Here is a 26,354-nt window from a genome sequence, read left to right as displayed (position 1 = left end):
ATAGATTAGAGGATGGCGGTTATAATTATTTTACAAATAAGATTAAATATAGATGTTTGTAGCTATTTAAAATTGAATACATAAGACAGTCACTTGATGGAAATGCAGTTTAAATTCTGGCATAGTAGAGACAGAAAATTTGTTGGATGCATAGATTTTATCCTTTGGGTATTGCTTGTAAGCAAATCCGTGGGCAAGAAATACATTTCTCAAATCTCTAAATGTGACTGACTCTCAGTGTGTTGCTTAGTATAATATCTTCCCTGTTTTTTTATATGCAAAAAGCGCAGAAAAAAATTATTAGTAAATTTTACCAATCATATAATTACAGGCTAGAACCACTGTTTTGGCTGTCTCCCAAATCTTTGTCTCCAAGAATTCATCACCAACTTTGCCCTCTAAAAGTTTATAATTTAAAACCGTCAGGCATAAGTGGATCATAATGATTTTGGCCAGTGTAAAAAGGGTTGTTGTTAATTTCTAATGAGTGTTAGGATGAGGATTAATGCCTGCCTCTTGGTTTTTGTGACATATCTGCTTTGTTTTTCTTCTACTGCTTCTCTGCCTTTTGTTGTAATTTGGTTTCCTGCCCTTTTCAGTGGCCCCGGTGCAGAGCTTCTGAAAACTGTTCATCTTGTGAGGTAGAGAAGCAGTGTTTATATTGATAAAGAGTAAGGCAACTCTGAGCATTTAGGATGCTGAGACCATTAAGATCATAAACATTTTAAAGGTGTGTGTGAGGCATCTCACTGGTATCTGATCATACCTTCTTTTAGAGTTTAGCAAGAATGGAGACCCAGGCAAATACTGTGCAGGATGGAAGGCATCTGACTTTCAAGACTATATTTTTGCCCCTAGTGATCTCCAGACTTGACCCAAACTAGAACTTTTATAATTGGTATTTTTTTTAATCTCAATGGTTTCTGTATCTTGAGAGATGGTATTTACTAAACCCCTTTTTAAATTTTTTATAAAGAATGAGATGTATAGTCAACATCTCTGGTAACAGGTGAAGAATAATGCTTTACTGGTTTTAGGTTTTCTAAAGGTAGATTGTACTATGCTACCAAGGGAAAAGTAAAATAATTTGATTAAAAAAAGAAATACTGATAATTAGCTTAGTGACTTCCAGTACTTTCATTATAAAACTTTGTAAGAAAACATAGATTACCAGGTGCTGAACCACTTTGTTTTAAATGCATTGTTTTCTGCCAAAGTATGCTCAGTAATGGCTATGGTTGTTTTTCAAGGGTGAAAGAAAGCCTTCTGTATTTAGACATAGAACAGTATGTAAATACATTCAGTTCATAGCAAGTGATGTCTGCCCAGAACTAGAAGATATGTCCCGTGTTGTACACAAAATAGTTTGTAGATGGAATAAATCCTAACTGAGTGGTGATGAGTGTAGGAAATGAAGAAATGATATTTCAAACTTTAGAAAAAAGGAGGAATATGGCTCATTTACATTTTCCTTGAGGGCATGATTAAATTAAATACTGGGTTACAGCCTAAAAACTGAAAGCTTACAAGTTAATTCATTTTCTGTGCTGTGGGCCTGGCTATAATCTACATAGAAGAATTGAGTTTCTTTTTGTCTGGTATTCCACATCTTTTTAGAGTGGCTGAGTGAATAATCTCAGAGACTGATCTAGGATGTTCTACCTTAAAATAAAGACATATACCCTGAAAGGAATGAAAGAGACACTTCAAAGAAATAATCACCTTTCAGAGAATGCCAAATAGGAGCAACAGGAGGCCAGATATGACGCCAGTTGGAAAATGTATGAATGACATGTATATACAGGGAATAGAAAGACAGTATTTTCAAACAGGAGCCCAAGGCATAAATGACTAGTCATCCTCTCCACAATGACTGGTTTACAGTTGAGCTGCTTCTTAACTGGACAGCTCTGCTTTGCAGGCTCCTTACCAGCAGTTACCTGTGTTTATCAGCAGAAAGCTTAATCTCCTTTGCATCTGTTTTTGTTTTCTTTTGTTTTGTGCCACCCCCTCTTCCAGTATTGTGGGAGACTGATGTGTGACTAAAGATTTTAAGGGACTGGGTTTAAGAAAAAACAAAAACAAAAAAACCTTATTTGAGTTTTAGGGGACTGAGTTAAGAAAAAAAAAAACCTCATTTGAGTTTTGTAGTATGGATTTGGAGGATCTTTTAACTTTTCTTTTTCTTCAGGTCCATTTAAGAAGCTATCGAGCCAGGAAAATGCTATATTAAAACAGTTTTGGATGCCATATCAGCAATCAATAGAAGTAATTTTGAGAAAGTTCAAAAAGCCATGAAACTGGGTAGCTGCCTGAAAACTGATGAGAAACTACAGCATCTGTAGGGTCCCTGAGACTGCCTTCGTTGGGGAATCACATTTGAATGCCTAGAATATGGATTATATTCTAGATATTCCAGATGTACTCAAACAGAGGTCTGCCATGCTCTCTAAGGTCCAGGCTGAGTGACCTTTCCATGCCATGGTCTAGATACTGTTCTGTTAAGCTCCTGGTTCTCTCCTCTTTTGTGTATTTTGGTTCCTAAATTCTTGGAGAGTATCTAGCACGCAGTACCATGGGTAGTACTCCTATAGTAGTCCCCAGGCATGCTTAAAAAATGTCTGAAATTTGTTACAGTTTTAATATTCTCAACTAGATAATTAACCTAAAGATGTTGCAGATGCTTTACTACTCTGTTCTCCTTGCTGGCATATTTTACAGCATAACTCAAGACTTGCTTTATCTCGTCTTTTAAAACCTACAGATCAAGTTTATGGGGAGATGCAGGTTTTATAAGTCAAAACACATATAATTTGGGGTCTTTCTACTTTGAGTTGAACATAAATTCTGGATAGAAAATTATACACAGTGGTTTAGAAAAAACCTTTATGAGAAACATTAATATTTGAGTTTCATTAATTGTCTGATTATCTGCCTCTTGTTTTGTTGCTCTATTCAGAAGGTCAAGTACCAGGTTTATTTAGAAAAGCTTCATGGCAAACTGGAGATCAGGGAGGAACATGATTTGTATAGGTTGATTGATAAGTGAAACACCACAAATATTAGAAACTTCAAAGGTATCTTTTGGGTTCTTCTTTTATATTAGGAGTGATAAAATGTATTTCATACTTATGGAAATAATAGCAAGAACTACTGAACATTTGTCGTTTTTTTTTTTCCTTTTTTTCCGATGTGCAGTTCAAGTTTATTTAAAAAACAAAAACATTTAACACTAAACATTTATTGAGCCCCTAGAACCTCCTGAATACTATTGAGTGTTGTATCTCATTTAAGCCTCAGACTACCAGTGTAATTATCCTGTGCTACAGATGAAGAAACTGAGGATCAGGGTTGTTAAGTAATTTCCTTCTGCCTCTAGTGGAACTGGAGTCAGGAGTCCAGTTGAGTCTTCTTAAAAAGCAAGAGGATGTTTCAGAAAATGAAATACTGGTAAACCTGTCCTAAAACACAAAAACACTGCTTCTTAAAATCTGAGGAGGTCCTTAAAAGAAATGTGTAATTCAGAGTAGTGCAGAGATCCTCATGCCTGTGACCTGCAGAGAATCAGGACATCTAGCAAGATAGCTTTCTGTTCTTCCTTCCGACTGATGATGAGCCATGAGAAGTGCAACAGGTTTGGGCTCAGTTGTATGAAAAATAGGCTATACTATGGAGATCAAATGAGACTTTGATAATCCTTGGACATGATTACCCGAGTTCTAAAAGTCATTTTCATGAAACTTAATGATTATATCATTGGGGAATACAGATAATGCTAAATACTATGCTGAACTTATTTCCCAAACACTATTGTTACTCAAGAAAGCTATATGCTTGCTAAATTTTAGATTTATATTTCATTTGGTTTATTTTACCAGTGTAAAATTTAAAACTAGGGATGTCTTTTTTACTTCCACACTTTTTATTTATTGATTATATTTTTTACATTTATATATTATATGTTTATGGGTGTGGATGTCCGTGCCATAGCACACAGGTAGAGGTCAGAAGACATCTTTCAGGAGTTGTTTTTCACCTACCATGTGCGGTGGAACTCAGGTTGTCAGGGTTGGTGGCAAGTACCTTTACTTGTTGAGCCATCTTGTTGGCACATACCTCTATACCCTTTAAAACATAGATATACAACTTAGTTTTTTCTTTGTTTCCCTGCTTCTTAGACAATATGCCTTTTGAAAGTTATATATGCTTTGGTGTAGATGACACATCTACTTTTATTTTGTTCTTTTATGGGACAGTGAGAAGCATGGTATTTTAAGCCTTAAATTAGCTGTCATGCTTCATGTGTATAATTGTAGCATTTAGGAGGCTGAAGCAGGAGGGTCTTCAGAAATTCTTGGCCAGCCTAGACTCTAGAGTAAGACCCTGTCTTAGTAAAAGAACAACAAAGCAAAATAAAAATTTGAAAAATATATTATTTTAAGTTCTTACTGACATTCTTGAGTCATGGGTGCTTTACTGAGTTTTATTTAGGCAGAATAATCCATACTTTAGAAAATCAAGGTTCTGTTTTATCCATTTTAAATTTAAAACCTATTTTAGATTTTAAAATTTAAATTGGCTGTCTCTAGATCATTGACAGACATATTGATCTCCTGTGGTATCTGTTAGTGGTTCTAAAATAGTTTCCATGGCTACTATTAGAGTTTGAATTCATTTTTCCCTTTCTCCTATTAGAAGAAAAGATGTGGAGTGGACTGTTACCTCCTGGACTAAATGAAAGCGATGTTGAGTCAAATTCTGAAGATGAAGTCATACTAGAGAACCCAGAACCTTCAGAAGTTAATTTACAGGAAGATGGAGAGACTGGCAGCAGTACGAAGGCAGCAGTGTCAGACTTCCCGGCAGACCAGCCAGAGACAGGAACACAGGCTGACGCAGATGCGTATGAGAAGTGTCCTTCTGGGATTCCCCTAAACATGTGGAATGTAGGTTTCCCTCTGTGTGGTTAGGAAAGCATGTATGTATACATGTGTTCTCTGTGCTGTGGGCAAAATATGTTGGGATACAACAGACAGCAGACGGGGCCTCAGAATATTTTACTGTTGGATACCAGCTCAAGTCTAGTTTTATTTTACATAAGTAGAAGTAGTAAAACTTCATAGGATTTATCTACTTCATAGGATTATCTACCTAACGTGATAAATAAGTTTATTCCTTTATTTCTTCCTTTAATTATGTGAGTTATTGAGCTTCATTCTCCATTATCAAGCAGCTTATATCAAAACCAATGAATGTCTCAATTCAACTGAGAGTTGTGAGCACTGAAGTATCTCAAGAACAGAAGTCTCAGTTGGTATCTTTAGAAATGGCAGAGCATGAGGATTTTATTTAAACCTCTGTTCATTTTTAGACTGTATGTTTATCTTCACTGCACACACACATACATCTTTTCTCTTTTTACATAGAAATTTCAAGAATTGCATAAAAAAAATTCTGAACAGAAAAATTCAACGCCAAGATTCAGACAGAAAAAAAGAAAACGCTCCAAAAAAGGTGTTCATTTTTAAATTTAGGTTGTTAGTTGTGCTAACTCTTAAGTTGATTAATTGAGTTAATTTCTTAAAACATGATTTTAAAATAATAGCTGCATAATTAAGTATTGACACTCTAAATTCCTTTTAGGCAAATTGAAGAATGAAAACGAATCTCACAGGTAGGTAGATTTTAAAGTAGTTACTATTCAGCAGTGTTGTGGAATTTTCTAGATTGCTGTACTACTTATCTTTGGTAAAGATCAGATATGAGAAGTAGTTATTGAAGTGTAATTATTGCAACAAGTTAAAAATAGACAAAGTAAAAAGAGCCATAATTTATGTACACAGAGTTGATTTATCTTCTTGCAGCGAGCAGTCCTCAAGTGAGACCCAGTGGAAAGAGCTTACTCAGTATTTCGGAGCCAATGATAGATTTGAACCCCCTGTTAAACAGAAAAAAGTTGAGAAGGTAAGAACCTTTTATATTTATTATATTATTCTACCTTAGCTAACAGGACATATTTTTGATTAGCCATGCCTAAAATGCTAGTTCATTAATTCATATAATTAGAAACTTAAAATGTCCTGATGTGTACCTGGATAAACAAGTGGCTATCTAGTTTAAAACTGTTCAGAAGTGTAAGTTGTAAAAATATTGTGAGAACCTCACTCCCTTTGCCTTGGATTGTGAAAGAACGCTATTGTAAGAAGCCATCTCTCTGAGACTTGGAGGGTGGTGAGAGCCATTACCTAGTGACCAGCCTGAGGCTACTGAAACAGGTGAGGACTTTAGAGGAAGGGCTAATGTGAGACCTGTTTGTTTCTTGGTGAGAAGGTTAAATTGGCTCGAGTGAGGTCAGGAGGAGGGGGAGGGTAGGTCAAGACTCAATCCTGTAGAACTGCCAAACATGGGTGGGGCCTTAGAGATGTAGGAAGTGGGCTTTATTTACAGTGCACTTGGCCTTTAAGAGAGTGATATGATCTAACTCCTGTAAAGATTCCCTGACTGTGGTGGAGATTAGGTAGGTAGGTAGTTATGTAGTGAAAGTGAATGAGAACAGTAGACTCGGCACAAGAGAACAGCCCTGAGTGAGATCGGTGTTGATGACGATAGAGAAAAGTGTGAGTGCTAATTTGCAGTTTTAATGTGAAAGTATTTACCCTTGCATTATTAGTTTTTTTTCAAGTGATGACATACAATAATTCTAGTTAGAAAATTGCAAAAAAGTTAGGAGGAGAGAAGATTTAGAGTAGAACCTATTTAGAACTCATTTTGGGGCAGGAGTGTTAATCAGAACACAAGAACAGAGTGACTAATGACTGTAATGTGGTGGGGGCTCAGAGCAGTGTGTGAGCTTGTGGTGTATACTTGTAGAAGTTAATCTCTGGAAATGAGGACAGGCCCTGGAGAAACAAACCACATATTCGAGGTTGGGAGGCAGAATTGATAGAGTCTAAGCATGAGTATCCAGTGCTACTAGGGTTAGAGGACAACTCTGTTGTTACCATATGTTTGAAGTTGTATAATCTCAGTACTGGCTAGATACAACTAGCTCTTATCCATGTAGAATTTAGAGTTTGTATGGAGTTACAAGGATTTTTCATCCTATCATTTGAAGAAACTCCATCTTACCACCTAGCACTTTGCCTCACATGCTTTCTAGAAAAGTCAAAACAGCAGTTAAAAGTGTGAACTCTGTTTAACAAAAATTGCTGTGAGTCTGTCAGATTGTAGCCACAGGTGTATCCATTGTGTAAGTTGGACCCTTCCTGCAGATTCCTCTGCATAAATGACACCCATCGAGGAAAGTTAGGGGTCTTCTAACCAGGGAAACTGTTTACTGGCCAGGCTTACATTTAGCCAGCGCTTAATATTCTACAAGTAAATGCAGGCATGAAAGGAAAGGAAGGATTTAGTGCAGCTGAATGACTTCATCGTCTCTTGGGAGTTGAGTATAATTGCATGCCAGCAGCCTGCACTCACTCTTTAGGTTGGGGTCATGGTTTTTACATGCTGCTTCTTTTTGGGATCCTGCTGAGGTTTCTACTGTGAGACCAGCAAAGTAAGTAAACTTTAAAAAAAGTAAAAGCGAAATGTCGATACTGAGATAAAAGCTCTGAAACATGTAAGTCCAGCAGATATTTAGGAATCTGGTGAGAACTGTGCAGACACTTGGTGCCGTGTAAACAAATATGGATTTCCAGCCTAGAATTTTATTCTCTGGAGCAGAGGCTGATCTGTTACCAGAAAGTCTTTTTATTTTGTTTTCACTCAACCCTCAAGAACAGTAAAGCAAAACAAAACTTCTTAATCTCATGTCTATCATACCCTTCTTTGGAGTCCTGCCAAGCCAAACTGATGCTCAGCCCAGAATATGTATTATAACACTGCTGTCACCTGCTTGCCAGACAATGTAGAGACGCTGGTAATTCTTTCACATATAGTCTTCCTAATATTCAGTGCTGTGTTAAAATGTTCTTTGTATTAAATACAGATGTAATAGATGTCAGTCATGCTGTAATCAAAGCATGATTATTTCAGGTCTACATGGGAATTTCTGAAGAGTAGATTTTATTCATTCATTTCACTATAAATGTCTCAAGTATTCCGTAGTCGACTTAGTTTTATAAGTTAGCATCATTGTTGAAGTAGTCCTGGGTATGTCAAATGGACATACTGGGCGTGAAAACTATGGGTACTTTTATTTATTTGTTTGTTTGTTTGTTTAGAATTACTGTCTCTGATGTTTGTTTAAAGTTGTTCATGAGAGGAAAGTGTTGTTATATAGATTAGGTTTTAGGTTTTTTCAAACTTGTTTTTTTTGTTTTTTGTTTTTTGGGTTTTTTTGGTGGCAGAATACTTTTTCCATTTTGACCTTTACGTGGAACTCTAGTACATAGATTAGATCAAAACCTGACTGTCTTGAACGAATCGGGAGGCAGGCACAGAGGTTTGGGGAGAATTTTGTGGAGTGAGAGTCACAGTGTTTTTTTATGATCCTGTGATGATATCTATAGGGAGGGCCAATGTTAGCCTCTTAAGATAGATGAAGAAGCAGAAGGTTAGTATTACTTGGCTTAAAAACAAACAGCAGGTAATATGTAAGACTTTAAACTTAAGTCATTTGCCCCAGTCTGAGTTTTTCTAAAGTAAGTTTAGTTTTTAACTTAACTAAGTTTTGTATGACTTATATATGAAATAAGATCATCACATGTGACTTCTTAGTATATAACTTAGCTTTATATTTATATGTTGCTCCTTCCTCTTCTCTATGGAAAAATTGCATCATTTTGCTCCTAGATATTTAAATTTAGTCAAAATTAAACAAATTTCAGTAGGTAATTTATTTATATTATACTTTAGAGATTGGATATATTATCCAAATAAATATTTAGCAGTTAGATTTATGTAGAAATACATTGTGATATAGTTGAGCTTAAAGAGCTTTAGTCACATATAAAAAGGAATCCCTGATGTACACAAGGAAGCCCTAAGCCAAGGGCTGGAGAAATCCTACACACACGTTTTCTGTTGATGTATTCTTGACATCTGTAGGACAGTTTTATTGACTAGAGGTCAGCTGTTGTCTTATGGGAACGTTTTACATAATGCTTTTAGATAAAATTTCCACTTGTAGCTAAATTGCCATTCCTAAACATACCTGTTCTCTGATGTTTACACTTAATTCTCATTCAAGTAAAAAATGTCCAGGGTACAGTAAGGCACTGCAGCTATAGCAGTAGCCTGCAGCTCCAGCTTCTTCTATGGAAGAACCTATGTAAGTCAGGACTACTCCAGGGGTCTTCCTAAAAGTCCAAAAAGCTTGGAATCTTAAGTTCTCTTTGGTGAAATAACTTACTATCCAAGAGTTGAATTCTTGAGTCTAGGATCTAAGCCCCTGAAGTCTGTAACCTCACTGGAAAGTTGTTGATATCAGAGATAAGATCAGCATTTATTTGGCTAAATATCGAGCATAGCTTTATATTTACTTGATTTTGGTGAGAGAACTACAGCCATAGAAGTTTTAGAGACTCACTCCAGATTGCTCAGTTCCTCAGGGGAAGATTTACTTCATTTGACTTTCTCTGCAGCATTCTAAGCTAAGTGCTATGAACTTATGGTCTTCTTATGGTGATGGGCATATATAATAAAGGAATTTTGAATGTATTTGAGATGATTATTCTTAATAGATACAAAATAGAATAAAATTTTTTTCAGAGCTCAAAGAAGCTATTCTTTTTTACTTTTAGTAAAGTATGAGAACAAGCCAGGCATCATACATACATCATGCCTATAAACTCAGGACTCTGAGACATGAGTAGTGGAATAACTTTCCAGCCAACCTGTGTTACAGGGTATTTGATGACACTGTGAACCATGAGATTATGTTATTTACTAAAAAATAAAATAAAATAAAACACAAACAAAGAACTGTTTCTGGTTGTGTTTCAGTCCTTAGCACACACCTTTAATCCCTTTGTCTGGAATACGACATACCCTTAGTAGATACCTTTAATTCCAAACAATGAAGGTTTTAAAGCTTGAAACTGTTTGATAGTAATGTCTAATTGAGTGACAGACAGTGACAAATTAGAGAAGGGGTTGACAGAATGGGATATGCCCAACTCTCACAAGAAGAGAGGAAAGAGAAGCTACTTGAGGAGCAGTGCAGAGAGGGAGAAGAGGCATTTTTATGGGGACAGTTGTATAGACAGGTTGAGAAGAGAGAATAAGCTAGACACAGGAGAGGACAGAACAAGCCAGAGAATGAGAAGGAGCCAAAAGATGAGAACTTACTGCCACAATTAGTTTGAGACCTAGCAGAGCAAAAGCCAGAGGCCAAGAGACAAGCCAGTTTGAATCAGCCAGTGTGGAAAGGAGTTTTGAGCCAGAACAATTGAGTTGATCAGCCAGCCAGAGCTTATAAAGAACTAGGAAGGGGTGAGCTTATTCACCAATAAGTCTCAGAGACTGAAAGCATTCTAGGCTTAAATAAGATTGTATGAGGGCTAGAAGCTTCAGGGACTAAGACTAGGTTAGCAGATGGAGGCGGTACGCCTCTAAGACAACAATTACTGCAGGAGAATAAAAGATACTTTTACAAACCTGGAGTACAGTGTGAGACCCTGTCTGAAAACAAAACTGGGGGGGGGACAGATATGAGGGGGACGGAGGGATATTGAGATTGTATGAAAGAAGAAAAAAATGCAAGAATGAGTTATATCTTTTAAAAAGAATTATTATTAGAGACAAAGTTGAAATTGTAATAGAAATTTAGAATTTTATTTCTAGAAATAAATTTTATTCATCTGAGCCAATAATCTTACTGTCTTTGGGAAGCTGGGGTTTAAGGGTAAGCACACAGAACTGTGACTACATTTCTTCTAAATGCTTAGGGGAATCAGGACTGGTTGAGTTGGGGTAAGATAGACTGGTAATTTTAACTGATTCTTATATTTGGTTTTGAGACAAGCCCAGATTGGCCTCATACTTTATTATATAGCCAAGAAGGACCTTAAACAACTTCATTTGTTTACTTGTTGTTTGTTTTAGACAAGGTCTAAACAAGGTCTTTTTTCTTCCTACTAGCTCTCTGGGTATCTAGGAACTCAGTGTGGAGACCAGGCTGGCCTTGAACTCTGCCTCCCTTTGCTGAGATTAAAGGAATGTACCTTCAAGCACCTTGAACTTCTCCTATATCCACCTCCCAAATGCTTGGATTACAAGTGTGTGTCACCATTATACTAGATGAAATGCAGTGCTAGGGATCAAACCCACGGTTTTATTTATTTTAGGCATTACTACTAAGAGATGTTCCCCAGCCTGATTTTATTTTCAAGTGAAACTGTACCTTTATTTATGCTCAGCAATTTATAAGATTTTCTGTGATAGAGGACTTTTCCCTTTGTGACATTCAGTGCTAAGCTATAGCTCTATGTACCAGAGGAACATTAACAAGTTGATTCAATAGAATCATTCAGTATGTGGATTTATGCAGGTCTTGGGATCTATGGGTTACTCTGGGCACTATATACAGGAAGGCAAGAAGCCTAGATAATTGGAAGGGAACACAGGTACTGTGCATGACATATATGGGAGTCTTAAGGGAGGATTAGTGTACAGGTTACTAAGGTGGAAGAATGGAGCTAGTCTGGGTGATTGCTTGGGTAAACAATGAATTGAGGTATTCAGCTACCTCAGACTTTGTGATACAAGAAAATTAAATTTGATATTAATATTTACTTTATCTGTCTCAGAGGCATTTGAGGAAATCTCTATTCTGCAAAGGGAGTAAATGCTATTGTATTAGCATTTTGTAAATAAATAACTTCATTTCCATTATAGATTAAATATGAAGTTCTAAATGGAGACTATAAATTTCTAATTGTACTATACTGAGAGCTCAAGATAAAGGTACCCTGGAACCCTGAAGAGATACCGAAGTCAGAAAAAGTGTCAGATAAGGCAGTTGTGAGCCTCCTGACTTTGGTGTTGGGATCTGAACTTGGGTTTACTAGAAGTGTAGCAGTGTTCTTAACTGCTGAGCAATGGGCCCAGTCCCAACAAATACAGTTTTTATTTGTGGCAGATAAATTTGTATGATGAGAATGACAGTATGTGATCCCTGTTTGATTGTAAGAGCATCATCACCTCAGTGTTATTGTCATGGAGTTCTTTTCAGTGCTGCAGTATAGGTTGGTTCTTTCTACTGCTAATGCAGACATGAATTACTGCACTGCATCTTGGGTGCACCAGTACTGGCTGAGTGAGTGCCTCCTGTGTGGGTGGAACTGGGTGTGATTTGGGGATATCCACGCTAGTTACTTACTGTACATAGAGTTTGCCTTTGTTGAACATAGAACCCAAAAAAAGAGAAAGATAGTTTGTCAGAGGAACAAGTCTAAAGGGACAGATACAAAGTTTAGTGATGTAGTCAGGAGAGCAATCTTGGTGTAGGAGGACATGAGGAAAGGTGGCAAGGTCAGTAAGTAAGGCAGCATACAGAGTAATAGCTGATGTGAGCCTGAAAAAATTGGAAGGATTTTTTTTAAAAGGGAAGTATGTCAGAAGTGCTGGTAACATTAATAAGTTGCCACATGTGGCCAGAGATTAGGAAGTATTAGCACTGTTATAGATGAGGCTGGGAAAGAGCTATCTAGATGATAACCTGTTAGCCAGGTTGTTGATCTCCATTCTGGTACAAGATCCTTAGCTTAGCTTTGCACAAACCCAAATAAACAGTTCGTAGATTTGCACTATTAGCTGGTCAAAGCTGGTACACAGACCTCAGATGGAGTACACAGTCAGAGCTTCCTGAGAATGAAAGGTATTCAGAAAGAATCTACCATAGTATTTGCACCAGTCTGAGAAGAATTCTGCAAACATACAAGACAAGGAAATTTCTGGAGATTGTACAAGAGTAGAAATCAGGCATTAGAATCATGTGGCCTGAGTCAGAGATAATGAAAGGCAGTTAGTTTAATGAAAGTCTCCAGATATCCAGACATCAGATGAAGTACTCAACTGACCTCTGCTTCTAGTTTTCTTAGGTGGATTATGTTGCAGTTACTAAAGTCTTCATCTCAACAATTGTACAGGAGCAAAATCCTCCTCTCTTGATGGCTATGATCAAGCATTTACTGGTAGAAGAGCTTTTCTCAGCACTTTTGCTGTTACATTAAGAGGAGGAAGTTTGTATGTGTTGAAATGAAGATCACTTGAAATTTTTGTATTCTGTAGTAACTATTCACAGCTAGACCTTGTTTATATCTGAGTGTCTTTTGATATGTTTGGTAATTCTGTGATTTTTGATTTCTTGAAGTATTTTTAGTAAATTAAAGTATTTCCATAGGAAAACAAAATAATTATTTGTTGCTTTCTTCTCTGTGTAGTAGTCAGCATAGCAGACATAATTGAAGATGGTAAAAGGCTATGGAGTGAAGTGTTGAGCTGCGGAAATGGGCTGTGGTTGAGAATTCAGACTGCAAACCTTGATGTGGGTTGCTTTACATCTTATAGACTGATGTCAGCCAAGTCGAATAATTTATGGCTGTTTCCACCTTTTGCAAACAATTCATGGAGCTGTAAGGATGCGAGTAACAGCTTTTGTAGAATAAGCCCAGGTTCTATCATCTGGTGAACACTCCATAATTTTGATCCATTGCTGTCATTAACATTGCTGTTATTAGAGGATAACAATCTCTGGTTCCACCACTCCCACCATCCCCCACCCCCCAAATCTGAATTTGCGTCTCCTTTTTTACTGTCAGCCTGAGAAATTTGGGGACCTTGAGTAGCCACTGAGTTGTTCAGAAACATCCATAAATGGGAATTGATGAAAACCTGTATAGGGTTATTTAGGGGGATTAATGCAAGTGACGTTTGCTATAGACCTGTGACAGTCTTGCTTAGCAAGTGATTGACTTTCTTTCCTGTTCATATTTTGTTTTTTGTTTTTCTTTGTAGTCAGGCCTTGAGAAGAGGATCGACCAGGCTGTGGAGGAGTGGGATGTTGAGAAGGCTGAGGAGCTCAGCAACCAGCTCGCTACTCGAGAGGTAAATCAGACTCACTCCAACTCTCGTTTTGCCCTCATACTTCTCTCTCATTCTACTATTTATTTTGAAATCTAGGTTTTGTGTTGCTTTTAATGCTTTAAATTTATTCTGGTCTAAAATTTAGGATGAAAATTATGCACAATTGATATTTGATCCTAGTTTTACCTGGCCTACAACAGATTTTTTGCTATATCTGTTTTTGAGGTTGGTATTGTTTTTTGGGTGTGATTCAAAAAGTGCCTAGCCTCCCATGGTGTCTAGCTCAGTTTATCCTCACTGGGGGCAGCTATGTGTTCTGCAGTCACACCCTACAGCCCTTTCTTAGTCCTTGTTTACAGTCTTTTACTGTACATACTGTACATACTTCTCAGTGTTGGAGGGTTTCAGCTAATTCTTACGTGGTCTATAGTAGTGTGAAATTAAATATACTTTAATATATTTCCAGCTGCAGAAGGTCACAAGATGCTTCTGACTCATGTCCTTGGAGGTGGGGGTCCTGTAGACATGTCTCTCATACTTAATGCATTTTCCTGTTCTATAGTTTTTTTCCTCTTTGTAGACTAAAAAAACATGAAAAATCTGTATCCTAGTATTTATTCTTAGTACTTGATTTCCTATCTCCTTAGCACATAGCACTCTTTGGTGTTTAGTCACATAAAAAGCATCATAACTCATCTATGCAAATTGCTGGTTGTTTCTTAGTGTTCTAACTCACAGACTTTTTGTTTTCTTTTGTTTTGTTTTTTCTGTTTTCCAATCTAAAATCAGAAAGTTCTCTTTCAGTAGATTATTCTATGGAATACTGTTGCTTTTACTCATCATCAGTTGTCTAAAAACCCACCATTTATGGCCAGTGTGTGTGTGTGTGTGTGTGTGTGTGTATGTGTGTGTGATTTTTTGCCTATTTTTAGTTTCAGCCCTTAAAAATCTTGTGGATTTTTATGTATGGATTAGACAAATTCAAAAGAAAGGCTAAAGGATGATTCCAAAATCATCTGAAAGACTTAAGGATTTCAAATTTATCCATTTTGAGTCTTTAAGAATAATTAGTCACAACCAAAAATAAAGGCTGGGTGGTGGTGGCACACACCTTTAATCCCAGCACTTGGGAGGCAGAGTCAGGCGGATTTCTGAGTTCGAGGCCAGCTTGGTCTACAGAGTGAGTTCCAGGACAGCCAGGGCTATACAGAGAAACCCTGTCTCGAAAAACCAAAAAAAAAAAAAAAAAAAATAGTCACAATAATATTTCTGTATATATGTGTGTAACTGAGTATACTTGTGTGTAATTGTGTAACTAAGTAGCATTGAACATGCTCACACTACTGTGCAGATTTTCCCACTACTTGTCTCTAGAATTCTTCATCTTGGAAAACTGAAGCTCTGCACCCTAACTGTTACTCTGCAATCTGCTCTCCACCCTTTTTGGACAGCTGGCCATTTGCCTGTGCATTCAGGTGTTATAGGTGCTTTGTGTAAGTCTTGTGTTCATGCTTTTGTGTATGGAATACTTCTTTAGCATAACGTCTTTAGAGATCATTGTGCTGTAGTGTATTTCAGAATGTTTGCCCATTTCAAGACTGGTTGCCTTTGTACCACATTTGGGGTATTGTACCATTGTTTGTCCATTTAATTGCTGGTAGACTCTGCTTCCACTGTTGAACTGTAGTGAACATGCAACTGTAAATATGAGTATACTAGCATCCCTTTGAATGTCTTTTATACCCAGAAACAAAATTGCTGCATTAAGAAAGGAAAATTCATGCCAGGCATTTGGTATGTTTTTAATTTGTGAGGATGCTATGACTCAACATGGCCATCAAAGCTTTGACACAGTTACCTTGTAGCTGAACTTTGATGGAATATTCTTTGTATTTGCTTTTTTCTTATATTTTACTCTTCCCATCTTCTAATGCTCCTTATGCTTAGTTTGACAATTGATCTATTTTATTTTTAAAAATGCTGTATTTTGAATCAGTGGGTGTGGCTCTTGTTTGATGCAGTAGTATTTCATCACTATTTTGGAAGGGAAAAATAAAAGTTCATTTAATAAAATGAACTTGGAGGTGTATTAAATTGTGCTACAAGTTCAGTAGGACTCTGATAGCTATTGATTATCTGTGGCTTCTTCAGTGTAAGATCCCTACATGTCAATCTGTGCTTTATTTCTTATCCCTATATGTTAATCTTTGCCTTCATTCAACAAACATGGTGTGTGTGTTAGTGGTGTGGTACTTGGAACTCATCCATAGGTGTGCTGTGAGTGGTGGCTTGGTTTCTTGAAAATGTAGTTAATTCCTGAGATAACAAGATTATATTAATTAGTGAATGTCACCTGCAGGATTTGACAGGATGGTCATGGACACATTAGGGAATGGTGGCAAGGAACAGTGCTTATGGGCTTGGACAGGACTTCGGGTGTTAGATCTCTACCATGGCTCTAAAGATTCAGACTGAGGAGGACATCAGGATGGAACTAGGGAAGAGTGGGATCCAATGAGGTTGAAAGCACATAGGATACTTGTAGCCAATCAGCAGGTTGTGTCCTTACTAAGTTATGGGTTTAGAAGCTGGTGGCAGCTTTGCATGGATTGGGAATGAAGCCTTTGTGAGATTTGGTGCTTAACTGTGTCTCTACTGAGGAAGCATCTCATCCTATGTCACTTGTTGAACAGGTGTCTCTTGAGTGGCTTGAAAGGTTCCAGGACTGTTTGGTGTTGGTTTTGAATGCTAGTCTGGGCCTACTGAATTGTTTTGGTAAAGCCCAAGATACAACCTAACAAGACCAGCAGGACTCTGGTGTGTGGTTGCTTGCTGGTTTTTAGAAATGCTGTGTGCTTTTCTTCATTGCACTCTTAAGGATTACAGGACACAAAATAGTATTCTCTCTCTCTTTGTCCATTGTTCTTTTGGAGACCCAAGAGTTGTGTACTATGTGATCGCTTCCAACTACAGAGTGCCACAGCAGACTTCTTCCCTCAGTCAGTTGTCTCTGACTTTTTGTCTTGGTTGAGGAAGAAAAGACAAGGCAAAGCATAGTTTCTTAGCCTTTCATTGCAGGTTCTGAGTTCCTTTTAGCAGAGCTTTATTTGCTATTAAATACAGTGTGCAGTTTGAGGCCAGGGAGGTCATCACTCAGTGGGTAAAGCTGCTTACTGTAGAAGCGTGCAGCCTGAGCTTGATCACAGGAATTCATGTGAAGGTGGGAGAACTAACTTTTTCGAGTTGTCTTCTGATCTTCATACACAGTGAATGCCCACAAACCTACACTGTGTACACCCGTATAAGAATGTTAAACAGAAAAAGTGCCAACAAATTGTTCAGTTGAGAACCTGAGTTACATCTCTGGCACCAACATGGTAGAATTGGAGAACTGACCTAGATGTATACATGCTTACACAAAAAAATTTAATTTTTTTAAGAAGTTGTAAAATTTGCAAAAAAAAAAAGGTTCTCTTTAATCCATATACTTTAAATTTGCATTTATTCCATTAATTTGCATGTTAGCAAAGGCATATCATGTTCTCTAACATTGTATTCTGTTGCTATGTTCCTTTAATTGAGAATAGCTGCTCATCCTTATTCTTCAAGACCTTGATTTTGAGGAGAGGCCAGTTAGTACACGCCCTCAGTTTTGTTTTGTCTATTATTTCCTCTTGATGAGTCACCACAGTAACCATGAGGCCTTCTCAGACCCTTCAGAGGCACATGCTATCTCTGTGTCACTTTTTGGTGGTTTGACTTTGATGAGGGTAATAGCTCTGAGATTTTCCCTTTTGTGATGAATAATTACTGTATGGAGAGACAGTTTGAGGCACTCCCTTGTTATACTTTCAGTATCTCTTGCTGGTTCTTTTATTATGTTTATTTATTCTAAGTTATTATTGTGATTCCCAAATTATGATTGCCAAATGACTTTCGATCTTTAAAGCAATGTTTGACTTTACTTTTTAAAAAAAGATTTATTTTAGTTCTAATCATGTATGTGTTCCTTCACTTGCTCATGAAAACGTAAGTGAGTGTAGGTTCCCAAGGAGGCCAGAAGAGGTGTCAGATCTCCTGGAGCTGGAGTTATAAGAGTTGTGAGCTAACTGGTGTAGGTGCTGGGACCTGAACTCTAGTCCTCTCCATGTGGAGCAAGTACTCTTAACTTTGAGCAGTCTCTCCAGCCCCTCTTGACAGTATTTTATTACAAACTAAGATTGATAGTTAGCTTAAGTGTGAGGTATTATATTATAGTTTTCTGAATCCATATCAAGTCTCATGAATATGGCCAGTTTTCTAAATGGTATGCTGGGTTGGGAAGGAGTTACATGCAATATTGTGTACCAGCCTTGTGTTAATAATTCCACCTTGACCCTGGAGAGCTTCCTTGCTATGTATGTGTTAACTACACAATGCTGAAAAAGCATTCAGAGCTGTCCCTCTAGGGTTTTAGAAATGGGAATTTTCTTTGAGGACACTGGAATTGTAGTTTGGTGTCTTCTCATTTTGCTGTTTTAGAAGTTGAAATTTTAATAATGCTAACTAGGCATTCTATTTCAAGGTCTGACCTTTCCTGTCATACTGTATTACAAATGAGATTGCTTTAGAAAAACTGTTTTCAGCAGATATGAAGATAACATTTTTCTCAATTGTCCTTTTACTTTGATACATATGTAAAATTGTCTTCTGGTATTGTGTTTAATGAATTCTGGTTAAAAGAAAAACGAATAATTTATATCTTGGATAACTGAAAGGACCATTGGGTCATGATTGCTATTGTAACACAAATTCAGAAAGATGCCAGGCTATGTCCACTCTTGGAGCACCCTTCAGGAATGTCCAGTCAAGAAAAGCTTTGGCAAGAAATGTTGCCAACTTTAGATTCTCATATTTATCCCTTAGTCCAGTCACTGTGATGATGAGATGGGATTTTAGAGAAGTGTGAGTTTGAGGCAGAAACCTTCTATGAATAGAGTGTATGTATACGTGGTAGGTGTCCTTTTGAAATTCAGGTAGATTGGTTTTTAATAACAGCACCGTTTGCTTTTCTCAAGAAGCAGTGACTGGGACCTGCTGATAAAGCCTTTGCTCAGAGGCACAGACCCCAGCGTTCTTAAAGCCCTTTCCAGCCATAGGTGAAGCTCATTTTGATGTTTAACATTTAAAAGCCTGTGAAGCGAGTAGGGCAGCATCAATTTTGAGAAAAATGGAGTTAAAAGTAGAACCATGTCTGTGAATAGACCTTGAAAATATCCCTTGAGAGAGTATGTCAAAATTAGGCTGTTGGTGCGCTCTCATTGTGACACAGCAAAGCACATAATTTCCCAGAAACATTTGTGATGACTGAGTTTATGTGGAATCTGGTTTTGGGGAAGAGAGTGACTTAAGTGTCTTGTGTCTAAGCCTAAGCTGGGCTGTCATTTCAGGGTTTGCTGTGTAGCTGCAGACTGCTCTGAGAATGCCCGTCCTGCTCCTCTGCCCATTCCATACTTGTGTTACGCTGATGAAGCTGTTTCAAATTGAAAAAAAAAAAAAGTTTCTTTGTTTAAACTCTTGTTTGGGGCATGTCTGGCTGAATTGACCCCTGCATGGCAGGACCTTCTGTTCATTGACTATGAGCCTTGAAAGTAACATCTTCCACCTTTTACCCTTAGCTGTCTTTTCTGACGCTGTCCTCATCATAAAGGTACACTCCACTCCAGTCTTAGAGACCTGTAGAAACAAATTTAGTGTTAAAGCCTGAATGTCAGTTGGAGTATTACATATTGTAAAAAGAACTTTTTTCTAAGTATCTTTTAGCTTGTGGAGATAAAAACCAACTTCACTTGGTAGCAAAGCAATGTTCACACCTTCAGATGAGTCACTGCTCCTTTAACTAAATATATTCCTCACATATACTTCAGTCTATCTGTCCAGTGTCGAAATGAACAAAATGGCCCTGTTCCTATTTCCATAAATACTCTTTTGGGAAGAAATATCTTGAAACCAAGTTTCTGAGTTTAAAACTATTCATATACAGTGCTGAACAATATATTCCAATTAGGCATTATAAAAATTTATTGCTAGAACATCATCTAGCCCTGCTAAAGAAGTTCAGGTCCTTTTTTAAATTATAAATATTGTCATTTCTGGCATACAAAGAGTGGGTAAAAACAGTAAAAATACAGTGGATTTTATGAGCATGCACACATGTGCGCGAGTGCACACACACAAACACACACGTAAATGCATCTTTACTCCAACCAATATTTTATATTTATGGAAAGGAGATACTGTTGCAGTTAGCCGAAGGTATGTTTGACAAATGCTGTCAACCATGAGTTTTCTCTAAAAGCAGGTGGTAGGCTTTACTGACAGTCATTTTGTGTGGGTATCTGCAGACTCTGGCAAAATATATTTTGTGTTCTGCTTTCCAGTACTTGACCTTTTCTTGATTGACTTCTCTTTGTAGTAGTAACTACAGTTTAGCACCATTTTCTTTTTGGTATATTTCACTGGTAGATTGGCAGTAGGAAAGAGGATAGGGCACTGGGGAGAAAAAGCCCTCTTGGGGAATGGGCTGTTGTTGCTAGACAACTCTACCTGCTCCTAGTGGAGGTGGGAGCTCTGTCCTTTGGGCAGTATGTGTCTGCTGAAGATCATGCAGAACTTAATACTTCAGTCATCTCTCAGTATTTTTTAGTTCAGACATTTCTCCATGTTATCTTCTTGTCTGCACATAGCCTTGGGTGCTTTAAAATGGTAGCCTTAATTTTTTTTAAAGCCTGATTCTCCTTAACTCTGACAAATAAGTCAGTTGTTAGATGGAGAGGAACTTAGCACAGTGCATGGAATAAGCATTGTCTGACCCCGTGAGGGAACGACTGGGTGAATTCCTTTACATTTAGTTTAAAGATGTTTTCCTTCTCATAAAACGCCTGCAGCTTTGAAGACAGAGCTTGTGGGCCTCACAAAAGTAAGATTGGTATTTAGGGAAGGACATCTCTCTATGTTTTTCAGGTGTGCTCATTCATATCTCATTGCATTGTGAATGTTTTCTTAACCTCTGGGGTCTGGCTGGGTGTTCACCTTGAATGGCATTCCTTATGTGCTGCCTTAATTATGTTTATCTGTGCTTTTAACTAACCTTAAAAAAGATTTCAGATGTTACAAGTCTAATTAAAGAGACAGACAAAGCACAGTTTATACTGTAGATTTTTTTCTCCAGTTCAATTAATCAGCATGTTTTCTCTTTTAATTAAAACCATTTTAGTAAATTAAAGCCCACAGCAAAACACATATATAATTTGTTTGTAATTAGCTCTTAATTGGTGGTAGTTGAAGCTTAGCACCCTTGGTTTCTTTCTTCATGATTGCCATTTTATTAGCAGCCAGTCATTAATTAATCTTTTTCTAATTAGCTTATAAAACTGTTGATGGCACATTATTGTAAATGTGATTTTAAGTTCAAAGCTTGTTAATAGGCTTTCTTACTTAGAAGAACAGAGATAAAGAAATTGCTGAAAACAGTACTACAGTTCTTTCAAAAAACTGTCTTTCTTATGGGGGCTGTGTAAAGCATCTAACAGCTTATGGTTAATTTTTTAATGCCTTTTTCCCCTTTATGAATGGAATAAGTTACTTGAATATAAATGTCAATATCCAGGAGTAGTTTCAACAGTGTAACATTTTTTTCCTTTTGTTTAGAATACTATAATCTACATATGATTTGAAGTTATTAAAACAGGCATTATGTAAACTATTTTACTATTAAATCAAAGTTGAATATATGGGTCATATCATATCCATTTCTATATGTGTATCTATTTTCTTAGTATGTTTTAAATTGGGATTTGTTGGTTATGATTGAAATAAACTGGCAGGAAATTATAGGTTATTAAAAAAGTAAATAAGTATGTATTTAGTTGTACATCTAGACACTAATGTGGTATACAAACATAGGCAAGCATGTCAGCCTATGTATGCATACTTCAAGATGACCGTGAAACAAGATGTAATAATACAAAGAAAATAACTTGATTGAAAAATCAGTTGAACAGTGAGGTGGGCCATAGCTTGGCTGTTGTCAGAACTCTGGCATCCCAGGTGTGACCATGGAGAGACAGACCAATGTGACATAAGCATCTAAAGTTTACTGTGGCAGAGACACCTTAGGGTAGGTTTGCATGAAACCTATTAGCCTTGTCCTTTCTATGTCTTTTCTTAAAATACACTGGCATCCTAAGCTGTTCTTAAAAATCAATTATTGCAAAGTTTTGAAACTTAATTTTAAAACAAAACAGAACCGGCCATTGGAAATGCTTGTTCTTTGCTCTTGAACTTTGTGTGTTATTTCAACTTTGACTGTTTCTTTGCTTGTTTTTCAGAAGGCATTTTATGATGGTATGCGAGAGACACTAGAAAGGGATAGCTGACAAGGAAAAAATTAAAAATTGGATAAAAAGTAAATGAATAATGTCATATTACTAAAAAGATGAGAGGCTAATTTGTGCCGACTTTTTGCTAATTTTGTTCAAGCTTCAAAATGAGGAGCTGTCACCCGTTCTGTGTAGCGCTGATGACAGTGCCAATGATCCATGAAATAAGCTGCCGCTGGCTTTGTTCTGATAAGAATGAACAAATCTGCACAATGTTCGGCTCCCAGAATCTCATTTTCATACTTGCATGCAGGCAAAAAGAAATAAGCTGTTTGCAGGCTTGATTAATCAGACATTGGAGGGTTTTTTGTCTCTTTGATCTCTTTCGTCTCCTAGGTAACTTGCTTGACATTAATGTTGAGCTTGAGTAAAGACAATCAGGAATTGTCGACCAAACTGATATAAAAATTAAAGACCTTAACACTTTAAGTACTCCAGTAATGGTTCCGCTTTACTTCAGAAAACATCTGTTTTCATTTAATTAAAGAACAAAAGAGAATGGCATAAATATTTTTCATAGAGACCTATTATTCTATAAAAAGTTAAAGTATGATAATTGGTATTTTAAAATAAGTGCCTTGAAATTGTTCAAAAGGGAGAAAAACTTCATGACTCTGTTACAAGCTAGTAATTTTGAGATGACTAAAATATTTTATAAAATGGATAAGCAGTTTATAGTTGTATTAAATTAAGCTGTTGGTATCAGATGCTTCTAATGATTATCAGGAAACTTTATGGCAACATTTGCAAGTGGTACTAACTTTATTTTGAAGTTTTTTTTTAAATCTCCACTGTGTTTATAAGGATGTGCCATTATATCTATTTTATGACCCAACATGATTTACACACACTGAACCTCTTAAATTGAAAGGAATTAAAAAAATGTCGCGGTGCATTTGCTCGAGGTTGTGCAGACGCCTTCACAAATCTTCCAAGTGGCTGTAAAGATGAATGCCTCAAGGGTCCAGCCAGGGCCCTGCTTTTCCAACCAGCTAAAGCCCTTATCTTAAATCCAAGCAAAGTACCATTAATCTTTTTGAAAGACCTTTTATGGCTTTTAATATATCCCAAATTAGAACATTTTACACCCTTGGTTCCTGAAATATGGTGATAAAAAGCCTTTAGAGCTTAATTTTCCTTACCGCATGCTCTGACCAATTTGCAGTTCTTTGTGATAATGTTTAGACACCTTAATTAAAATGCAGCAAAATATTGGATGTTCTATATGGAAAATGCTGATACTTTGGCTACACGTACAAGAAATTCTGTATGCATTTTTTTCATTAAAAAAGTCTTCTCACATTGTGTTACTATAGTTATCTGATGACCCCAAACTGTTTTATTATTATTATTATTTTTTATTTAATATAAAAGCCATTGAGCAAGCTTTTGGGGTGTTTATGTTGGCCAGGAAGATGAATTCTTCCTTTTATAGAAGTGAAGGGGTAATTCTAGTCTGCCTATTTTGTTTGTCATAGAGATGTACAGCACAATATTCTTTTATATTCTGAAACTCAGGTTTGTCATCTTGACTAAAAAATATGTTTCTTCTCGATGGGTTCTTCATTAAAGGCCTTATTTTCCTTTTGTATTCCTAGATATCCTTGTTCCATTTCTTTCTCCATAGTGATAAGTAAAACACATTCATTTAAGCATGCAAAGATCAATCTACTATAGATTTTCACCATTCTTAAAAACCAAAAGCTTTTTTCTGTAAGCACATGTACACACACACACACACACACACACACACACACACACTCTAAATAGAGCAGCCTTGTTTTTAATGTTTATTGGTTGAGTGAAGAACATTTCATTTAACCTGGCCCTTAGTCCAAAGTGGGTAGAAAATACACCCTTTAGGAGCATTGTGTGAAAGTGCTCCTAGGAACCTGGTATGGAGCCCACTGTGCAGTATAAAGAATTCTTAAAAGGTTATTTTGTGCCTTGGTTGTGGTCTCTGTAACTTTATCACAATTCTGGTGATTCTGTGCTTGGCTTTATTTTTAGCTTTGTAAGAATACTGGAAGCATTCCATTTGGCTGTGGTCAGGTGGAGAGTCAGTTCATTGGAGCATCTTGATTTGTCTGTATTATATCTGGGCAGCTCAGACTAGGAACTTCAGTAAGTTAATATAGAGCTGTAGCTTGGTTTTCCAGCAGTTTGGGAAAGAACTTTCACTCATGGTAATGGTGTATAGCAAATACGGTTTCCATCGTATTGTTTCTTACCTAAGGTAGTTACTGAATTTAAATATAATACAGAGTAGCTGAGAGGTAAATAGGACTTTGACCTGGGGGAGTTAGGAAACTATATCACCCATCACTGTTTTATTTGGTTTATTGTACCATTGCTAACCAATTGCACCACTGGGGCGTCTTACTTGGTTTGTAATACAAAGGGGTGGAATTATATTCAGGGAATGGGGCATTGCCATTCACATGAATGTTGACATCTTGCTGTGCATCTTAAACATTGCTGCTTTTTGTGACAGAAGACAACTTCTTAGGTTCACTTAGAGCTCCTCATGTGTCCAGTTTTATTCTCATACTTCTCAGTCCTCTTGCATTTATCTGCAGCTATGTGATTAACTCTGATCAGAAACAGTGTCTGTGTTATTTTACTAGACTCGCTGGTTCTGCCACATTCTGGTACCACAAGATGTATGAAGGCCCTCCCTGCCCTCCAGGACTTAAGTGAAACAAATAAAAGTTAAGCCCTTTGTTTGACACTGCTTTGGCCTCTGCACTAACCTGAGCAGCAGTGCTAACTTAAGGTTTTTGTGTGTGTGTGTTTGACAAGTACATAGGGTTTCAGTGAAGGGAATTTCATCTTAGTGAAAAATGATGCCACAGCACCTTCCCTGAGTTTCCTTTTCCCCTGAGGTATAGTGATGATGCCTAGCCTCTTGATTAGCCTTTAACATTTTCCTGAGTCTCTCTCTCTCTCTCTTCCTCCCCCCTCCCGCACCCGGCGTGCACACATATGTTCTATGGTTCAGGTGTAGAGAGAGAATAGCCTCAAATATTGGTTCAGTCTTTCCATCTTGCTTGAGATCTATGTCATGGTCCCCTATCCTGCCCTGCCTTGCCAGATGTGTGTTTTGCCCTAGAGAAGGTGTTTCTGAGTTTTAGAGATCTGCCAAGATCAGCCGAGAGATGTGTCAAGCATTGCAGATTTCACTGTCCTAAGTTGACATCTTGTACATGAGCTCTTAAGTTCCTACCATGCCTTCCTAAGCTGCCAAGCAGATCTCTAAAACTCAGATTTTGATAGGCTAATTTGACTGCTTGCCTACGACGTGTTCTTGTTCTACGAGTCTGCCTGTCTTCTAATATCTGTTTAGTTGAATGAAAGAATAGAAAATCGAAGAAACATCAGAAAGATTAAAAGCCTTTGTTGGTATAAAGCTTTCTTTGTTTTGAGACAGTCTAGCTATGTATCCCTGAGTGGTCTGGTACTCACTATGCAGTACATACAGCTTTGCCTCACTGGATAGTATCCTTTTACTGGGATTCCAGGTTCCCAGTTCTTAATGGATTTGAAACACACACACACACACACACACACACACACACACACACACACACACACGGACAGTTTCCATTAAACTTGTGTACCCGAATTGCTGCCTAGGAAAGGCTTTGCAGCCTGGTGAGTGCTGGGGAAGTGGGAAGTACAGAAGCTGAGCTAGAGAAGACATCTGGGTTGGGGTTCATGTTAAATGAATCTTGTAGGGCAGCAGTTAGCAGTCAGGGAAGACCGAGCAGGACTGCTGCCCGGGAACAGCTGGGTCCTGGAGTCCAGCTTCTCTACTTTCTGATTTTTCCTATATTCTTTTCTCTCTGAGAGGCTTAAAAGCTGTTGCCCATCATGCAGAGTGTATTTATGAAGTAGTAATTA

General features: G+C 37.3%; 1 protein-coding gene across 3 annotated transcripts in view; it reads left to right on the top strand.

Moving 5' to 3' along the window:
- Positions 1-26,354, top strand: part of Fam204a (family with sequence similarity 204 member A) — a 58,947-nt gene that overhangs the window by 857 nt on the left and 31,736 nt on the right. For all 3 annotated transcript variants that reach the window (XR_003712318.1, XM_028774567.1, XM_028774577.1), the window contains exons 2-6: positions 4,696-4,946; positions 5,427-5,514; positions 5,644-5,674; positions 5,865-5,964; positions 13,963-14,052. Coding sequence is in view for 2 of the 3 variants with exons in the window: in XM_028774567.1 (XP_028630400.1) it covers positions 4,704-4,946; positions 5,427-5,514; positions 5,644-5,674; positions 5,865-5,964; positions 13,963-14,052 (552 nt within the window). In the remaining variant the exon portion in view is untranslated. The remainder of the gene's footprint in view (positions 1-4,695; positions 4,947-5,426; positions 5,515-5,643; positions 5,675-5,864; positions 5,965-13,962; positions 14,053-26,354) is intronic.

This window comes from Grammomys surdaster, unplaced genomic scaffold (genome assembly GCF_004785775.1).
Source record: "Grammomys surdaster isolate TR1022 unplaced genomic scaffold, NIH_TR_1.0 66, whole genome shotgun sequence".
NCBI classification, from domain to species: Eukaryota; Metazoa; Chordata; class Mammalia; order Rodentia; family Muridae; genus Grammomys; species Grammomys surdaster.
Note: the sequence above shows the minus strand (reverse complement) of the source record. Positions and strands in the feature narration are given on the sequence as shown.